The sequence below is a fragment of the Misgurnus anguillicaudatus genome, chromosome 18 (assembly GCF_027580225.2).
Source record: "Misgurnus anguillicaudatus chromosome 18, ASM2758022v2, whole genome shotgun sequence".
NCBI lineage: Eukaryota > Metazoa > Chordata > Actinopteri > Cypriniformes > Cobitidae > Misgurnus > Misgurnus anguillicaudatus.
This window is the reverse complement of record NC_073354.2, coordinates 34067488-34085422: the sequence shown is the minus strand read 5'-3', so window position 1 is coordinate 34085422 and position 17935 is coordinate 34067488. Positions and strand designations below refer to the sequence as shown.

The following is a 17935-nucleotide window of genomic DNA, read 5'->3' as shown; positions in this document are numbered from 1 at the left end:
AAAGTTATTACTGTGTCTCTTGGACATAAATGAAGGGCTGCTTGACCAGTAGCCTGGTAAGTAAGCTGAATGTTTTGCTTTTAACAAGTGCAAATCTTGCATTTATTTTGAATTTTATTTTTAATATACCACACGTATGTATTGTATATGATGACTTTGTACCTCTGGGTATGGTGAGATGATACCCTTTTTTAAGTAATGCTTTTCAAAACACTCACAGCGCTGTCCCACCGAAACGTTTCGGCTCTCCGCATGTTTGCAAATTTTTTATCTTCTGTTTTTTTAAGTATTTTTACTTATGCAAACCTTTTCTTGCATATTTACATAAATATTATTTTAAAGATTACACTAATCATGATGGCTATCTATACATTTTCAGCAATTAAAACCCTGCTGATTTTACTTCCATGACTCAAAAAAAGACTTTTAAAGAGAAATAAAGCTTTTTCAAAGCAATATTTAATTGGTGGTCTTCTTCCTCCGCTTTGTTTTTCTGCTTACACGGCAAAAAATGATTTTCAAGAAAAAATGTCTTAGTATTTTTGTCTTGTTTTTAGTAAAAATATCTAAAAATAAATCTAGTTTTAAGACCAAAAATATCAAATTTAAGTGATTTTGTGCATAAAACAAGCAAAAAAATCTGCCAATGGGGTAAGCAAAAAAATCTTGAACATTTTTCTTAAACACTAAATTAAAAAAAAAATCAAGAAAATTTTGCTTACCCCATTGGCAAATTTTTTTGCTTATTTTATGCACAAAATTACTTAAATTTGATATTTTTGCTCAAAAAAATAAACTGATTTCCTTGGGTCGTTTTGCTCATCAAGAAAAAGCATCTTAATTGAAGAATTTTTTGATATGTTTACTGAAAACAAGACAAAAATACTAAGAATTTTTTTTCTTGAAAATCATTTTTTGCAGTGTAGCAAAAAGTGGATTCTGACACGTCCCAAGTGAACAGTGTTGGGAAAGTTACTTTTAAAAGTAATGCATTACAATATTAAGTTACTCCCCAAAAAAGTAACTAATTGTGTTACTTTTCATGGAAAGTAATGCTTACGTTACTTTTAAGTTACTTTTGCGTTACTTTTTTCTTACTTGGCTGAGGCTTGATCTCTTTCAGGCTTTTTGCAAAAATGTCAAGCTCTGGCCTGCCTTCTCCGTTTTTGACTCAAACTGTTCCCGCTCAGTACATTATTTTAATATTAAATTGAATTAATTTAACTGAAAAGTAACTCGCATTAGTTTTTTTTAAAAAGCAACTAAAATATTAATGTGTACATTTATAAAGTAATCCGTTACTTCACTCGTTACTTCAGAAAAGTAATACTATTACATAATGCACGTTACTTGTAATGCGTTACCCCCAATACTGCAAGTGAACTTGCGCCGTGCGCTTAAGACCATGCGGTTAGATCGGTAAAATATGGCCCAAGATGTTTTTCCTTATAAGAATTCAAAATAGTGAGTTTAAATAGATTTCATTACAAATTAAAATTTATGCTAGCAAAAAGCACAGCATTTTTTTGTGTGCAGTGCACCACAGAGCAGAAATAATAGACCTTTTTGGGTGGCAATTTTTGTCTTTATTTGATAGACAGTATGTCAGGAGAGTACAGAACAGTACATGGTGGAGAGAGGGGTACGGAATCGGCACAGGACCTTAAGCAGCGATTCGAAATTTGGTCGCCGAAAATGCATCTGCACCATACAGTATGTCACTATATGCAAAGTGCTTTCGAATATCTCCTCGGCTCACTGTCTGTTTGCGAGATAAGACAACCTAAATACAGCGATGCAACATTTTGTCACTACTTGATGCAAAAATTTCTTATTAGCCTGTAAAATTTGCTAAGTTTCTGTTAAGTTTAGGTTTTCCATCCAACATTGCACATCCTGTATTATGCAGTATCAGCTCCACAGAGATGGCTGTCCTGAAATGGCCTCGCTTCAGTCTGGCATATGTGTTTTTCACATTCACAATTCATAACATCAGTCCAGCGAGCAGCTCTGTTAGTTCCTATACGTTCTGAGTCACCCGTCACCCTTCAAACTCATCAAAACAGTCTAGATGAAAGAAAAGCGAACCACTTCGAGAAAGAAAGAGGAAAGATGATTGTCTTTGTAAACACTGGACGGTGTAGACGTACATTAGTTTAGGAAATGTTGATTAGTTTAGTCTCTCCAGCTCTGAATTTCTACATTTTCAGAGTGATGTAAGATTTAATGACTTGGTTGTTATAGTTTGACATTCAGTGGAGTAGTGCAGGTCATTTGCATGTGATGACTGGTTGATGTAGTGCATGCCTTGTGCGCTGTACTCGATTTGGCTCGTTCAAATTGGATTATTACTATAATGTACTACTACAGTTTTGAGGATTTCAAATCTGTTACCAATCATTATGACACCCATCATAATGGCACGTGCACTTTAATATCATGAACTGTGTCACCGAAACTACTTTGCACTGTGTCATGCCTGTCAATTTAACTAAAGGATTTATGTAAACAAATGCAAACCCACCCATATTTAAATACAACAAAGCCCTATTTCAGCCTGATTCGACTCGATTGCCGGCGGTAAGGGAGTAGACAAAGATTTTTGCAGTTAAAAGAACTGTTTAGTCAATTCATTGCACCTTTATAAATGAATGCCCAGTTTTTGACTATCACGCAGGTGCATTTCATCCAGAACATCGAGTAGGAACAGAGTTCCCCTGAAGCAATCCTGGGTTAAGTGCCTTGCTCAAGGGCAAAGTGATAAAAGAGCAGATTTGTGATCTCAATAAGTCTTGAAGATCTGGGTCAGTTTTACCTTGACGTCAGCCCGCGGATGTTAAAGGCCAATTTTTTAGTCAACATGAAATGGTGTTTGCGGCTAGTTTTACCTTTAAATAGACGGTAATGTTACAATATTGTAAGTGATTATGTCCTAGGGCTATTTTATATTACTTGCTTATGTTTACTATTAATAGTCTGAGATTTTATTCTCCTGAGTGCAAGTGCAGTGTTTGGTTTTTTAAGCTGACATTTTTTTGGGAAAAATTATGAAGACTAAATTTTTTTTCTTTGGATTGTGCAATAATAATCTTTATCATCAGACCAGAACGAATGAAACGAATGAAATTAAATTTGACTAGTCATGATTTCATTTTTACCACTAAGCTTTCACCCCTCTTGTGTAACATTTTCTTGATTTATAAAATATGCATTATAATTTGGATTCAGTTCAACTTTTAATTTAAACTCAAAGTGAGCATTTTTTTTTTTATTTTTTATTCTGACTTTTAGTAGATGAAACAGTGCACATTCTTATTTGTTGTATTTTTTTTAAAGGCGGGGTGCATGATCTCTGAAGCCAATGTTGACATTTGAAATCACCCAAACAAACACGCCCCTACCGCAATAGAATCTGGCCCGTTTTATGATAGACCTGCCCCACACATACGCAATCCAGGCAACGATGTCGGTTATTAGACACGCCCCTTACTGCTGATTGGCTACAAGTGTGTTTTTGTACTCGGCCCGACTCCCTTTTTCAAAGCGTTTCTCAAAAATCGTGCACCCTGCCTTTAAGAAAAAATCAGCTAGCTATTTCGTCACACTGCAAAAAAATTACTTGTTCGCTACACTTGTTTTCAGTACAAATATTAAAAAATTTATAAATCAAGATGTATTTTCTTGATGAGCAAAATGACCCAAGAAAATAATTCTAGTTTTAAGTGAACCTGTGCTTAAAACAATAAAAAAACGGATGTTAAAATTTTCTTGAATTAAGTGTTTTAAGAAAAAAATTCAAGTTTTCTTTTTTACCCCATTGGCAGATTTAGGCTTTTTTAGCAAAATATTTATGTTTTATGTCTCAAAACTAGACTTAATTTCTTAGGTGATTTTGCTCATTAAGAAAATGCATTTTAACTCTATCCCCGCCATTGACGAGTTATCTCGTCAATTAGGAGAAAACATTTGCGTTAAAAACATTGAATTTTTATGTTTATCTGCAATACCGCGATTATCCACTAGCCAATTTATTAAAAACCTGAAACCAAAATGTTTTTTACAAATTTTAAACTCTGTGTATGTTTTGATAATCATTCTGAATCTGATCTCTGAACAAAATTCCTTTACAAAAATGCTATTATTTTAGCTTTTTGCTAAAAAATGTATTTTAAAAGAAATATACCAAGAGGTTATAAGCAGAGAAAAAAATATAGATTGGATGAAACGTTTTTTTTTCCTTTTTAGTTTGTTTGTTTATTGTTTGTTTGAAAGCAGAGGGTCTCTTCTTTTATTTGATATATTTGTATGTTTATATATTTTTAAAAGAAATTTTTTTCTTGAAGGCATTTTGTGAAACTTTTGTGAAAATCACAAAAAAATGCAACTGTTTAAAAAAGTGCATCTAGTTGATCTTTTTCCTGAAGTGTCTAGTCATTTATTATGATATCAATTAATTTCCATACAGAGTTTTTAGTGGCCTGCTGTGAAAGTCAGTCACTGTAGATTAGAGATTTATGTGTTTTAATAATCATCAGGAACTTTCCTTTGTCCCACGAGCGACATCATGACCATCAGACACTGATGCATCCAACACGTCTGTTTAAATATAGACTATATAGGTTTGTACATCACATCCATTCGTTTGGATGATTTTTCATATGCATTATTTATGAAAGATTATTTTCAATAAGATTATACGCTCTATACGATCTCCTTTATTTACTAGTAAGAACATGTTCCCTTTATCTCATAGCTATTTTTACCGCAGTAAGAAACATGCCACCTGAAGCATATAATGCACCTCCTAAATGTGCGCACACGCTCCCCCTCGGCCAAGGAAAAAGCTATTACCCTCCCCTTTAGCATCTGCTGCGTGGAGCGCGGAGACGGATTGCCCTCAGTAATTCCATTTTCCCCTCCGGATTTTCAATAAGTATGCTCGGTGCCACTTTAATTTATGGGCAGTGCATTGGCACCGAGCCTTTAGTGCATGTGCGTAATGTAAAACTTGTCAAGCTCAAAGTATCTCTGACACCTCGCATTTTTTTATTTATATAAGAGCGACGCGTTTGTTTTACAGTAGATGTGGCATTATGAGAGCGAGGTTTCGTTCGGAGAACAGCGGGAGATCATTAATCCTGTGGGATGTGACAGTCGACTTCTCCGTAGCCTCAATTACCTCCTCCATCGGAGGAAAAGTCACAGCTCGAGTGTTTTTCAAGAAGGGTTGAAGTTTATGTACAGTAATGAAGTTCCACAAAATGCCGTTTCATTCATATTTCATACTGTAATGATTCGGCTGAACAATTTTCTCTCCAGACCTCTAAAAAATTTAAGTTTTTTCCACCATCATCCTTTAGGTTGTATCTATTCTGTAGATATTTCATCCAGATTGTTGTTTTTTACTAGTATATCCTAAATCATGGCACTTTTTTGAAAATATGCTCATTTTCCAGCTCCTCTACAGTTAAACATTTGATTTTTACCGTTTTGCAATCCATTTAGCTGATCTCCGTGTCTGGCGCTACCACTTTTAGCATAGCTTAGCATAAACCATTGAAACTGATTAGACCATTAGCATTGCGCTTAAAAAAAAACAAAGAGTTTGGATATTTTTCCTTTTTAAAGTTACATTGTGTACTAAGACCGACAAAAAATTTAAAGTTGCAATCTTCTAGGCAGATATGCCTAGGACTATACTTTCATTCTGGCGTAATAATCAAGGATTTTGCTTTGCTGTTACATGGCTGCAGGAGGGGCAATGATATTACGCAGCAGCCGGAAATAGTCCCCTTAGTACATTTCAATAGCAGGGGACTATTTTCCGGCACTGCGTAATATCATTGTGCCTCCTGCAGCCATGTTACGGCAGCAAAGTCCTTGGTTATTACGCCAGAATAAGAGTGTAGTTTAAGGTGACCAGACGTTCGCATTTTTCGGTGTTCTATCCCCGACTGAAGCTATCCCCGGAAATGTCCCCGTTTTACAGTGCGTCCAAAACAACCAGAAAATACACTGAATAACCTGGTCAACATGTGTAGCATTTGTACCAGACCGGAGCAATCATGTAATTATTTTTTCACCAGCAGAGGGTGCCACGAGCTACTGATTACTTGGTTGCGCGTCACTGCTTTAGCGAAGAAGAATTTACTACGAGACCCATGAGAAAGCGCCATCAAGTTATCATTAATCAAGTTATCATAAGATATGAAAACAGTCAAAGTGATCTGGGATTAAGATACTAACTACTCATGTTAAATTAAAGTAATAAACCAATGAAGTGACTTGATCACAGCATGGTACTGAGCATTTGGCTAAATAGGGTTAGGCTACTTTTGCATTATTCCTTCTGTTCTGTACATTTACAATCATCTGAAGTAGTACCTTAAGTAATTTTTGATGAGGTATGTCTCTGCATTGTATAAAAAAAGGAAAAAATTTGATTTAGGCTATAGAAACACTGCAAAAAAGTGACTTTCTTATAGCGTTTTTCTCTTGTTTTCCATCCAAATATCAAAAATTCTTGAATCGGAATGCATTTTCTTGATGGGCAAAATGACCTTTGAAAATAATTGTATTAATTAATAGACCAAAAATATCAAATGTGTGCTTAAAACAACAAAATAATAAATCTGCCAACACTTAATTCAAGAAAAAATGTCTTACCCCATTGGCAGATTTTTTGCATGTTTTAAGCGCAAATTCACTTTAATTTATTATTTTTGTCTTAAAGCTAAATTTTTTTGTTAGGGGATTTTGCTTATCAAGAAAATGCATCTTAATTTAAGAATATTTAGATATTTGTACTAAAAACAAGACAAAAATATTAAGTAAGAGGCAACCAAGTAAGTCATTTTTTGCAGTAAACCCACAACAATAAAAGAAAGAAAACTAAAAAAAAAAAAAAAAAAACGTTTTGTCCCCATTTTTTAATTCATAGCTAACAACAAATGAGATTTTGATAATATTTTTGACCATTGAACTAGAAAATGTCCCGGGTTTTCATTTTAAAAATCTGGTCACCTTAGTATAGTTTCTAGCAATTTCAGCCTAGAAAATCACTTCTTTTAATTTTCAGTACACGATGTAACTACAGTAGCCTGACGTTGTCATACTCAATTCTAGTCAGAATTTAAGTCTGATACCGCTCCATTGAGCTATAATTATGAGGCGTGTCTCAACCGAAAAATGCCTCTGCACTCAATTGGATAGACCTACGACCAATCAGAGCAACGGAGTGTGTGCCGTATGTTGAAATTACGTCTTTTGCAGCCTGACCGAACTGCTAGTTATTTTGCTACAATGACACTAACATTGTGATTATATCCATCTCGTCGTGCACGCCGAGTTGCATCGCCGTGATACCCATTTCAGTTGCGACCAACTTTTGCCGAATCCCGTAGGAAGGACGGCAAAAACATCAACAAATGCCTTGCTCGCGTTTCTCTGTTCCTCTTTTTAAATCAATGCTCTGTCGATATCTTTTAGAACAGACTCAATGTCAGAATCCACACATCTGAATTGTACAGCGGCAGCCATTTCGTTGTAAACAGATTCAACACACGCGCTCTTTGGTGACGTGGTTCATTAGGTTACTGTTGATCATCTGTCCATCATTGTATAAAGCCCGCCTTGACAATTTGATTGGTTCGACCAGCTTTGGGTCTAGCATATTAGCTCCTCAACGGAGAAACCCCAGACCAATCTTCCCGTTCTCAAAATGTTGTGGGCGGGGCTAAGATCAGCTGGCACCCAGGCTATAACTACAGAAGAGTCAAGTTTTAAATAGGAAAAATATCGAAACTCTTTGGTTATTTTTTTGTGCGATGTTAATGGTCTAATCAAATTTAATGAATTATGCTAAGCTATGCTAAAAGTGCTAGCGCCAGACCCTGAGATCAGCTGAATGGATTCCAAAATGGTAACAATCAAATATTTACCTCTGGAAGAACTGAAAAATTAGTATATTTTCAAAAAAAAGTGGAGCGTCCCTTTAATTCTTTAGGTAGCTTGGTTAATATTGATTATATTTACACTAGCATGAAGCTGTACTGTATACGGTCGTGTGCCGTTTCTGTCACTGGCATGTATGAAAGAAGATAATTATGCTCAATCAAGCGTGCTGTTTGTGTATTTTCATATTTAATCATGGTTTAGCGGTGAAGGGCCGAGAAAATGAGTTCCAGATATTTTTAATTAATTTTTATGTGTGTGTGTTTGGATGTGTTAGAGTCAACGGTGGCCAGCAGTTTTTTTGGACGTCCCCAGCTAATTTATAATCTCCGTTTGCACACACATGCAATATGTGCCCAGTGCCCACCATCTTCATCCTCATGTAGGCTGCTAATGCTGAAAAAAGACTTTAAGTGAGAAAAATAGATGCTCATTTTTGTAAACACTTTCTCTGCTTCCACATTTACCACACACATGCTCTCTCTCTTTTTCTCTCTCTCTCTCTTTGTGTCTCTCTCTATCTCTCTCACTCGTTTGGTATACTCTCCATCTTACTACAAACGCTTGCAAGCAGCATCATAAATATGCACCTCTCTCCAAAGCCAGAGTGATTTCCATAATAAAAGTGCTCAGACAAAGCTAATTGCTACTTCAGCCGATTCAGATTGCACTAATTGACCTGGTTGATGAACATGCTTTTGTTTTATTTCTTGCTCTCTCTCTCTTTCTCTCTCTCTCTCTCTCGCTCTCTTATTTTTCCTTCCTCCTCTTTATCACCTTCATAACTTAACCAAGGATTACATCCCATTCTGTTATCTTAAAACTTATCGCCACAGCAATTAGAGGAGACAAAAATAACAAACTCCGGCTTTTTTTGCTTTTCAGGAGGGAGCGATGCTCTTAATCTTTTCTGCTGTATAGTTCCAGGGGCATAATTGCACATTGTGCTTTCGAGTTTTCCTTCCACCCTCTCAAGTACTCACTCAGTGGAGACTAACAACACCCTACACACTCCTATGTTCATGCGCAGGGGCACGCTGACATTGCGAGTGGGATTTTGTTTAGGTTTGGTGGGGGGTCGTTCTGAAAGATCCAGGTACAGTCATTGAACACCACTTCACATCCAGAAGAATGGCTGCTGGCTTCCTGTGGCAGAGCTAACGTCACATTTTTCTCTTTTCTTCTCCCTTTTTCTTGTTTATTGTCAAGTCTTCTTCTTCATTATTATTCTGCCCATCTGTGTCACATCTGTCGCCCGGTTTGGTTTGAGAGACTGCAGTAGTTAACTATAGACTTGTCAGTTTTGACAGGTTTTAAAAATCGTTTTGTTGCCAATAGCAGTGTTAAAAGATTTCTCCATTAAGTTAAATAAGTTTTTATTACGATGAAAGCAGAAATTGAAATAATTTACTCACTTTTATTTTTCATTTTTGAATATTTAAAGGTGCACTTTGTAACTTTTAAAAGAATCTCTTAACAGATATGCAATAAAGTATACATAACTATATTATCAGGGGTGTATAAAGACCTTACATAATGAACTGTATTGTTTTTATTAACTTAGAATGAGACGTTTTTTATCTACAGTACATACAACCAAGGGTCCCCTTAAAGGTGCAGTGTGTAATTTTTAGAAGGATCTCTAGACAGAAATGCAAAATAATATACAAAACGATATTATTAGGGGTGTATAAAGACCTTTTTGTAATGAACCATTGTGTTTTTATTACCTTAGAACGAGACGTTTTTATCTATATACACAGAGGGTCCCCTTATGTGTAAGTCGCCATTTTGTGCCGCCATGTTTCTACAGAAGCCCTAAATGGACAAGTTTTTTTTTACTAAGTTGTCTCCGACGATAACATGTTTTTCTGTGGCAGCTACCGTAGCTTCTCTATGCGTTTCAAAAGCGAGGGGTGAACAATGGACTGAGACGTTGGTTGCAATTCGCAACCTCACCACTAGATGCTACTAAAATGTACACACTGCACCTTTAACATGGCCGTTTTCATGCCGCCATGTTTCTACAGTAGCCCTAAACGGACAAACTGCTCTACATAGTACGTTTTGTCACTACGCTGTCTCAGACAATGACGTGTTTGTCCTGTGGCAGCTACCGTAGCTTCTCCATGCGTTTTGAAAGGGAGGGGTGAGCTGTGGACCAAACCGTTGGTTGCAATTCACAATCTCACCACCAGTGTTGGGGAAAGTTACTTTTAAAAGTAATGCATTATTGCAACAAGTAATGCAACAATATTAAGTTACTCCCAAAAAAGTTACTAATTGCGTTACTTAGTTACTTTTTATGGAAAGTAATGCTTACGTTACTTTAAGTTACTTTTGCGTTACTTTTTCTTGGCTGAGGCTTGATCTCTTTCAGGCCTTGCAGGTGTTTTTTATGACTGAAAAGTTCTGCATTCAGAAATTGCATATTTCGTCACAAAAATGTTGACCTCTGGCCTGCCATCTCAGTTTCTGACTCAAACTGTTTCCACACAGGCATGTACGCATAGAGTGCATAATGTGACCTACGTTTAGTTTATTTCAGTACATAATTTTAATTTATTTTTTAATTAAAAATGTATTTAATTATTTTTTATTTTAATCAAATTAATTCAACTAAAAAATAACTTGCATTACAAGTAACTCAAAAATTAATGTGTACATTTAAAAGTAACGCGTTACTTTACTCGTTACTATAGAAAGTAATATTATTACGTAATGCACGTTACTTGTAATGCGTTACCCCCAACACTGCTCACCACTAGATGCCCGATATGGTTCAGTACAACTCACTTTTGGAGTTACTTTTACCTAGTACCAGATTCTATTTTTAGTACCACCTTGGTTGAAGTTCCAAGCGAGCCGTAATGATATTAAAACGTGACGTGTACCACTACAGATTACTAAGAATCGTCACTACCAGCGTCATTGCTAAATGCAAGACTAGCTTTCCCTTTTGCGCCAGTGAGCAAACCTAGTGATGTCATCATCTGTGGTTTGTTTTAAAAGTTCCTAAACACATTTTTTGTGGTGAATAATAAAGAACACCATTTCATCGATATGCTCTGTTGCTCCTGTGTTGAGCGTTTGTTTGTATCACGTTTTTACGATGATGTCACGCAGTAGAGGCGGAGCAACTGCAACGACAAGTCTACAATCACACCCAATCTAAAGCAGCACTGAACGCTAATGGAAAAACCAACCGAGCCAACGTAAAGCAATCTGAGCCCAGCTCTTACTTTTAAAGTTTCAATGAAATCAAAACTGACAATTCTTATTTTTTATGTAATATTGCAGTCTTCATTAAAAACAATTTATCTGTGCAAGTCATTATTATTTCTTTAAAGGTGCAGTGCGTAATTTTTAGAAGGATCTCTTGACAGAAATGCAAAATAATATATAAAACTATATATTTTCAGGGGTGTATAAAGACCTTTTATAATGAACCCTTATGTTTTTATTACCTTAGAATGAGATGTTTTATCTACATCCCGAGGGTCCCCTTACATGGAAGTCGCGATTTTGTGCCACCATATTTCTACAGAAGCCCTTAACGGACAAACTTTTTTTACTAAGTTGTCTCCGAAGATGACATGTTTGTCCGGTGGCGGCCACCGTAGCTTCTCTATGCGTATCAAAAGTGTGGGGTGAGCAGTGAACTGAGCCATTGGTTGCAATTCGCAACCTCACCACTAGATGCTGCTAAAATATACACACTGCACCTTTAATTCATGTGCCCTCATACATTTCAAACAAAATCTGAAAGTGTACTTCCGCCCTCTTTTGGCGAACATTCTCTAAAGACATCAGTTATGCTACGTACACACCAAATGAAGGGCATCGCGTTACTCGCTCTAGATTACTCACGGGAGTCATGCGAATATTCAAGTAGAATATTTTCAACTTGGGCGTAGATGCGTTTGAGGCGAATGGTGCATGTTTTAGCTGCAAACGCGCTGCCCATAGCGCATCATTCGCATGATCGTGTCTTAGCATTGACTTTGTACGTAATCTACTCAACATGGAAGTAAAGTCGATCGCGACTTCTGGTTCACAGGGACTTTAAGGATGTTCTTAATTCAAAGTTAGTAAATAATTCGTTTGATTGTCCCATTTTTCCCCTTTGCTCCAGAACAATGTGTGATGAAATATTTTGTCTTTCTAACACATCTATGTTCCTGACTGCTGTTTTGAATGCTGTGCCATATAGACACTTGATGTTAAGCATTGCATCACTTTACAGGCACATTTCACTCAGTCACGGGAACACTTTAGAAAGGCTTCGGAGTATCATGAAACCGAAGACTTCTCGTTCACCTTTACTACTTTTCAAGCAGTCCGATCAATAAATCAGCTGGAATGCATTCGCCTGAAATGACCATTTGGTTTAAAACCGACGGGTGGATTATTGTATATCAATTGGATTCCCGTTGTTACCGGGCCGAGAAAAAAAATCTGGAATCACCTAATTTTCACCTAATGGCCTGTTAGTGTATATCGACTTTCCGTCTGGTACCTGCGCGGTTATCTGGTGACTGTACACATCTTGAGCCGACACTAAAACACAATCAACGGCCGCTCGGCTATTAATTTCATTCCCGCTGCCCTTGACCTTCACAGGATTATTGTTTCACTCGGAGCGTAAAACTCCTGATGCTGCCCACTATTCACATTTCCCATCCACCCCTGGGAATCATTACATTTGAAGTGATCAGTGCAATTGGATTTGAATGACATCAGCGGGCAGGTTACCGTGAGCTAAAACAAGTGCAGATAAAGTCCGCGTGTTTGATATTCCGAGGTCGTGCGCTGCGAATGTGCTAGGGGTGGAGTACGGATCGTATTCGTGTATTCTGCTAGTTTATTGGGCGATTTCTCCATGTAGACAGGCAGATTATGGTGTCAGTTCTCCCTCCTGCCATTTCTTTCCTTTGTCATTTTATTATACATTTCTGTGACCCCTATACCTGTTCTCGAGCATGTCATGTGCAGGCCCAAACAGAATAGCGTTTCGTCTGGAGAATCGTGTGGAAATGTTAAACTTTGGTTTAACTGGGAAAACTTGAAAACATATTAAAATTGGACAGGAGATTCTGTGTGGGCCTGCTCATGAGTCATAACATGTGGTTGGAGCTTTATTTCAGATTTCAGTTTTATTTCAGGTGCAAGAAACTAAATATATGTTTAAAGTTAACTATGGGACTGTGAGATAATTCTGTTGAAAAAATGTAAACATGATGGGATTGAATCGTGGGTGCACTTGGAATTTGGGTGGTCGTACACTTTTCCTTTTGGTCATGACCTCTGTATGTGTTTGGTGTGCGTTTACGTGTCGTCAGGTCTTCCAGAGAGACGGGCAGCGGAGAGAGGCTGGAGCTCAAGATGACCAACATTGACGCAGATGTCCTGGAACTGCTTCTGGAGTTCGTCTACACAGGCTCGCTGGTCATCCACTCGGCCAATGCCAAAACCCTGCTGGAGGCCGCCAACAAGTTTCAGTTCAACACCTTCTGCAAAGTCTGCGTGTCTTTCTTAGGTATGCAACAAACCTGTACTTTTTATTTTTGTTTTAATTCTCATGATGCATTCTTTCATTTGTGAAAAGGTCAAAGAAAAATTTTATTGAAATCTTGAATCAAGTGTCGCAATTTCTGATAACATCCGGCATAGATTATTACAATATCAATACCGACTATGGCTAGTTGAGTGTCATGCTGTGCTGTCAAAGGTCTGGAAGTTCGTATATGGGTCTAGTGGTGTGTATATATAATTTCAAAGGTTTAAAGCTTTTTAAAAAAATAGGCTTATTTTTCAGCTCCCCTGAAAATAGCCCCCTTGGTAACTTTCAATAGCAGAGGACTATTTTCGGACACTGCATAGTATCATTGCACCTGCTGCATCCATGGTATGACAGCAAATCCTTGATTATTATGCCAGAATGAGAGTATAGTCATAGCCATAAATGGGAAAAATATCCAAACTTTTCGGTCATTTTTTTAGCGCAATGCTAATGGTCTAATCAGATTCAATGGACTGTGCTAAGCTATGCTAAAAGTGGTAACACCAGACCCAGAGATTAGCTGAATGGATTCCAAAACTGTAAAAATCAAATATTTAACTCTACGGGTGCTGGAAAATGAGCCTATTTTCAAAAAAGTGGAGTGTCCCTTTAAATGAAAAATGATGATTTGGGGGGTGTTACTGTGGGTTCACACCAGCCGCGTTTGAGGCGTCAAATTCTACCGCGTCTAGTTTGCGGCTTGAACATTTTGAGTTTACTCGCTTCATTTGCGCGTGAAAGCGTGTGTGAAATTCTAGTCATCAAGATATTCATGTGGAAATTCGCGTCATGGGAGGAGCTTCTGCGACTCCCTCGCTTTCTTTAATCATGTCACTATTAGAGCAAGCTCCTGATTGGTTAACGTGGCGTTTCTCACGGCAAATTCGCGCAAACTAGACGCGAATGAGTCGGAATCGAGTCTACCACGCCACGCTAAACGCCTCATTCGTGCTGCGAGACCTCCAGACGTGTGTCAACGCATCTTCACATTGACTTAACATTGAAATCACTCGCACTTGACGCCTCTACCATGGCTGGTCTGAACGTAGCATTAAAGGGATGTTCACCCAGAAAGTAAAAATGTTGTCATCATTTACTTACGATCAAGTTTTTCCATTCCTGTATAAATGTCTTTGTTCTGCAGAACACAAATGAAGATATTTTGAAGAATGTTGATAATTAGACTGGGGTACCATTCACTTCCATAGTATTATTTTTTCCTACTATGTAGGTCAATGGTGCCCCAGATCTGCTTGGTTACGAACATTTTTCAAAATATCTTCATTTGTGTTCATCAGAACAAAGACATTCATAGAGGTATGAAACAACATGAGGGTGAGTAAATGATTATTTTTGGGTGAACTATCCTTTTAACTATCCTTGACGCTTTCCTTTCACTTTTAATGGGTGACGTCATGCGTTGCCAAACTGAATTGTGGATCAGTCGGCGCGCGTCACTGCCGTTTCCCGCGGCAGAAGTTAAACATTTCTCAACTTTTCAAGCAGCAACGCGTGCGTCAGCCAATCAGATTGCTTTATGCAAATAACTTAGGCAGAGCCAGCCAATTACGTTTATGGAAGACTGGAACTTCATACAAGCTTCAGACAAGCCTTCCGTCAAGCGTTAACGCTTTCGCCCCGTGTGAATGTACTGTAAGGTTTGTGTTGCCTATGTTTCAACAATACAGTCAAGGACAAGACAAACTTTTCGTTTTAAAAGATAAGTTATCAGACAGACAGACCACCATTACATATCGATTTGTTGCTTTTAGGTCTGCAGAATTGGTCTGATAATTGTACTGAAAGACTCAGTAAGACCCCCAGCTAATGAAAGTCAAGCTGATGATTGGTTTGTGTTTAGATTGCATGTCAACGTTCCTGGAGTACAGAACAATTCATTAAGTCCAGAGGGAAAACCAGGGAATTCGATAACAAGAGAGAAGCATGGGCGAATGTCCCGATTAAGATATATTTTCCCACCTGTGTTTCAAGTGTATTGATGATCATTACTTTCGTCCACCATTCGATGACCGATATGATGTTGGTTTTTGCACAGGATTGCGCTGGACATACTAGATGTTTTTGAAGATGAATTTTAACTGCTTTAATTTAGCATCAATGCCATCAAAACCTTTTCAGTACCTTTATGTAAGAGTTTTGCGGACAGTATCCCATCCACAGCTTATAACGCCTCCATGTTTTTCCAACACACTGGCAGCTTGCTGGTGTGAAAGGGCAGGTTGAAATTCGAAAAAGGTGCCGAAATCCATCCACTGCATGTCTTTTAACAGCGTCTACTGGTGTTTGTAATGCCACACACGGCACAGTAGACTCAGAAACTTTATAGCGTGTCTATAAACTCATACCAGTACTGGACATAAGCCTCGCTCTGCGGTTAGTCTCCGGTGTGGTGTTTATGGCCCCTGGATCAAACTTCACCTAAAAATATGATTTTTCCTTCTGAGATTGGAAGGCGACCCGGGGCCCGTTCGGTTCTCTGGTAACGGCACACTGTGGGCCAGCTTCCCAACCTCTAGACATCATAAAAACCCATCTGCTACTTCCAGACAAACACTGAACCATTTATATTCTCTTGTTTTTATATTGAAAACTCATTTTGCTCGTGCAATTTGGTCTTATTTAAGTCTTTAATGTATACTTTCCATAATAGAATTTAAGTTTTTTAACTCTTCCATGTTCACGCCAAGAGTGATAACTATAAAGATATCTATAAAAATAACTGTATAGCATCCAAATGTAAAATATTTTAAGTGCGTCAGCCCTTTACATTTTAATGGATTTTTGATTGGCTGCCAAAGTTTTAGCATTCGTAATCTAGAAAAACAGAAAACATATATATTATATCGTTAAAATTGTGTGTCATTTATGAAGACTTCAGACTTTCAATCAGGACTATTTTAGCCTTTTTTACCACAACCTTAGTTTCTGATTCAGTAAATAAAAGAAACTGGCTATAAATTTGGATTTTAGCACCAGCTAAGGGCTCAATACAAGGCTTCACCTTGCAATGCTAATCCATAGGACAGCATCCCGGTTCGATGCTCCAAGCTCAATTGATTTGTGCTGTTGTTTGTCCCCTTGGCCTTAAAGCGAGGCTCGATCTCCAGAGCCTCAGAGATATACAACACAGATCGCTTCGCTGTGGCCTTCATCCCCGCTGTGATGTGATCTTTGGTGAATGTGAGTGAGCTTCTTTCTCGTTTTTTTTTTCTTAGAGAAGCAGCTGACTGCGGCAAACTGCTTGGGGGTTCTGGCCATGGCGGAGGCCATGTGCTGCACGGAGCTACACAACATGGCCAAGGCCTTCGCCCTGCAGAACTTTCCGGACGTGGCGGGACAAGACGAGGTCCTCAGCATCTCCAAAGAAGACCTCGTTAACTATCTTTCCAACGATAGCCTGAACACCAAGGCTGAGGAGCTGGTTTATGAAACCGTCATCAAGTGGATCAAGAAAGACCCAGCCAGTCGAGTACAGGTAAGCTGCACCAGATCCCATAGTTACATTTATGCATTTTGGTATTTGGCTTTCGTGGAACAAGCGTACCTTCCGGTAATCTTTTGCAAATAAGTAATAACAGAGTCATTTTAGAGTTGTTTATTTCTGATAACAAGCAAACACGGGTAACTTCCGCTTTCTCTCAGAGTTTACCTTAGGGTTTGATAATTCGATTTGATCATCGTTCATATGTCAGTATTGGATTTGATTGTGTCATTTGTTTATGTGGGGGTCTAAAAAGTTTAGCTTTTTTTAATGCTGTACCTGGCAATAGTTGCATTAGTTGCATACGCTGCCCGTAGGTATTGGACTATAGATATAGTTTTAAAAACATGATCATTTTAAATTCACTATGTGTTTTAATAAATAATACATATTGAGAGTCTTTTGTTGACGTTGAATCTCAGAACTTAGTGGTCTTTTTATGTAACACAGTGGCTGTACTTGTTTTGTAGATCTGTGTGAAAGCCGAATTTTCTTTTGTTGAGACACACCGGGAGATTAGGCACCCTGAAGTGCCTCTGTATCTTTACGGATCAAAAGACCTATCTTGGGTGGGCTCTAGACATTTCGAGAGGGCTTCCTTAAATCTCACTCCTTATCGAAAAAGTTTGCCTTCCGAGAAGCCAAAGAACAAGAGGTCAACATCATTTTGCTGGCCTTGCACTTTTGTCTCTGTTCCCCTGAAGAGTACATTCAGGCTACTTGATGCAAACATAAATAAAGAGTGGTGAAGAAGAGCCAGGTCTGAGATCAGATTTTCAGGGGCTGTGTGGTATGACATTAGACCGTTTGGAGTACTGATGGTGTGCACTGACTGTCTAAAACGGCTGAGCCATGTGTGACAGCGCTGCCAAATCTGCGTGCTGTTTACGAACCACCTCACGACCGACAGAAGTTTC

At 38.0% G+C, this 17935-nt stretch overlaps 1 protein-coding gene across 5 annotated transcripts in view; it reads left to right on the top strand.

Annotated features, from left to right (window-relative positions):
* LOC129429261 (kelch-like protein 29) overlaps window positions 1-17935 on the top strand; it is a 371472-nt gene that overhangs the window by 248380 nt on the left and 105157 nt on the right. For all 5 annotated transcript variants that reach the window (XM_073856371.1, XM_073856370.1, XM_055185821.2 and 2 more), the window contains 2 exons: window positions 13296-13492; window positions 16753-17012. In XM_073856371.1, the coding sequence (XP_073712472.1) occupies window positions 13296-13492; window positions 16753-17012 (457 nt within the window). The remainder of the gene's footprint in view (window positions 1-13295; window positions 13493-16752; window positions 17013-17935) is intronic.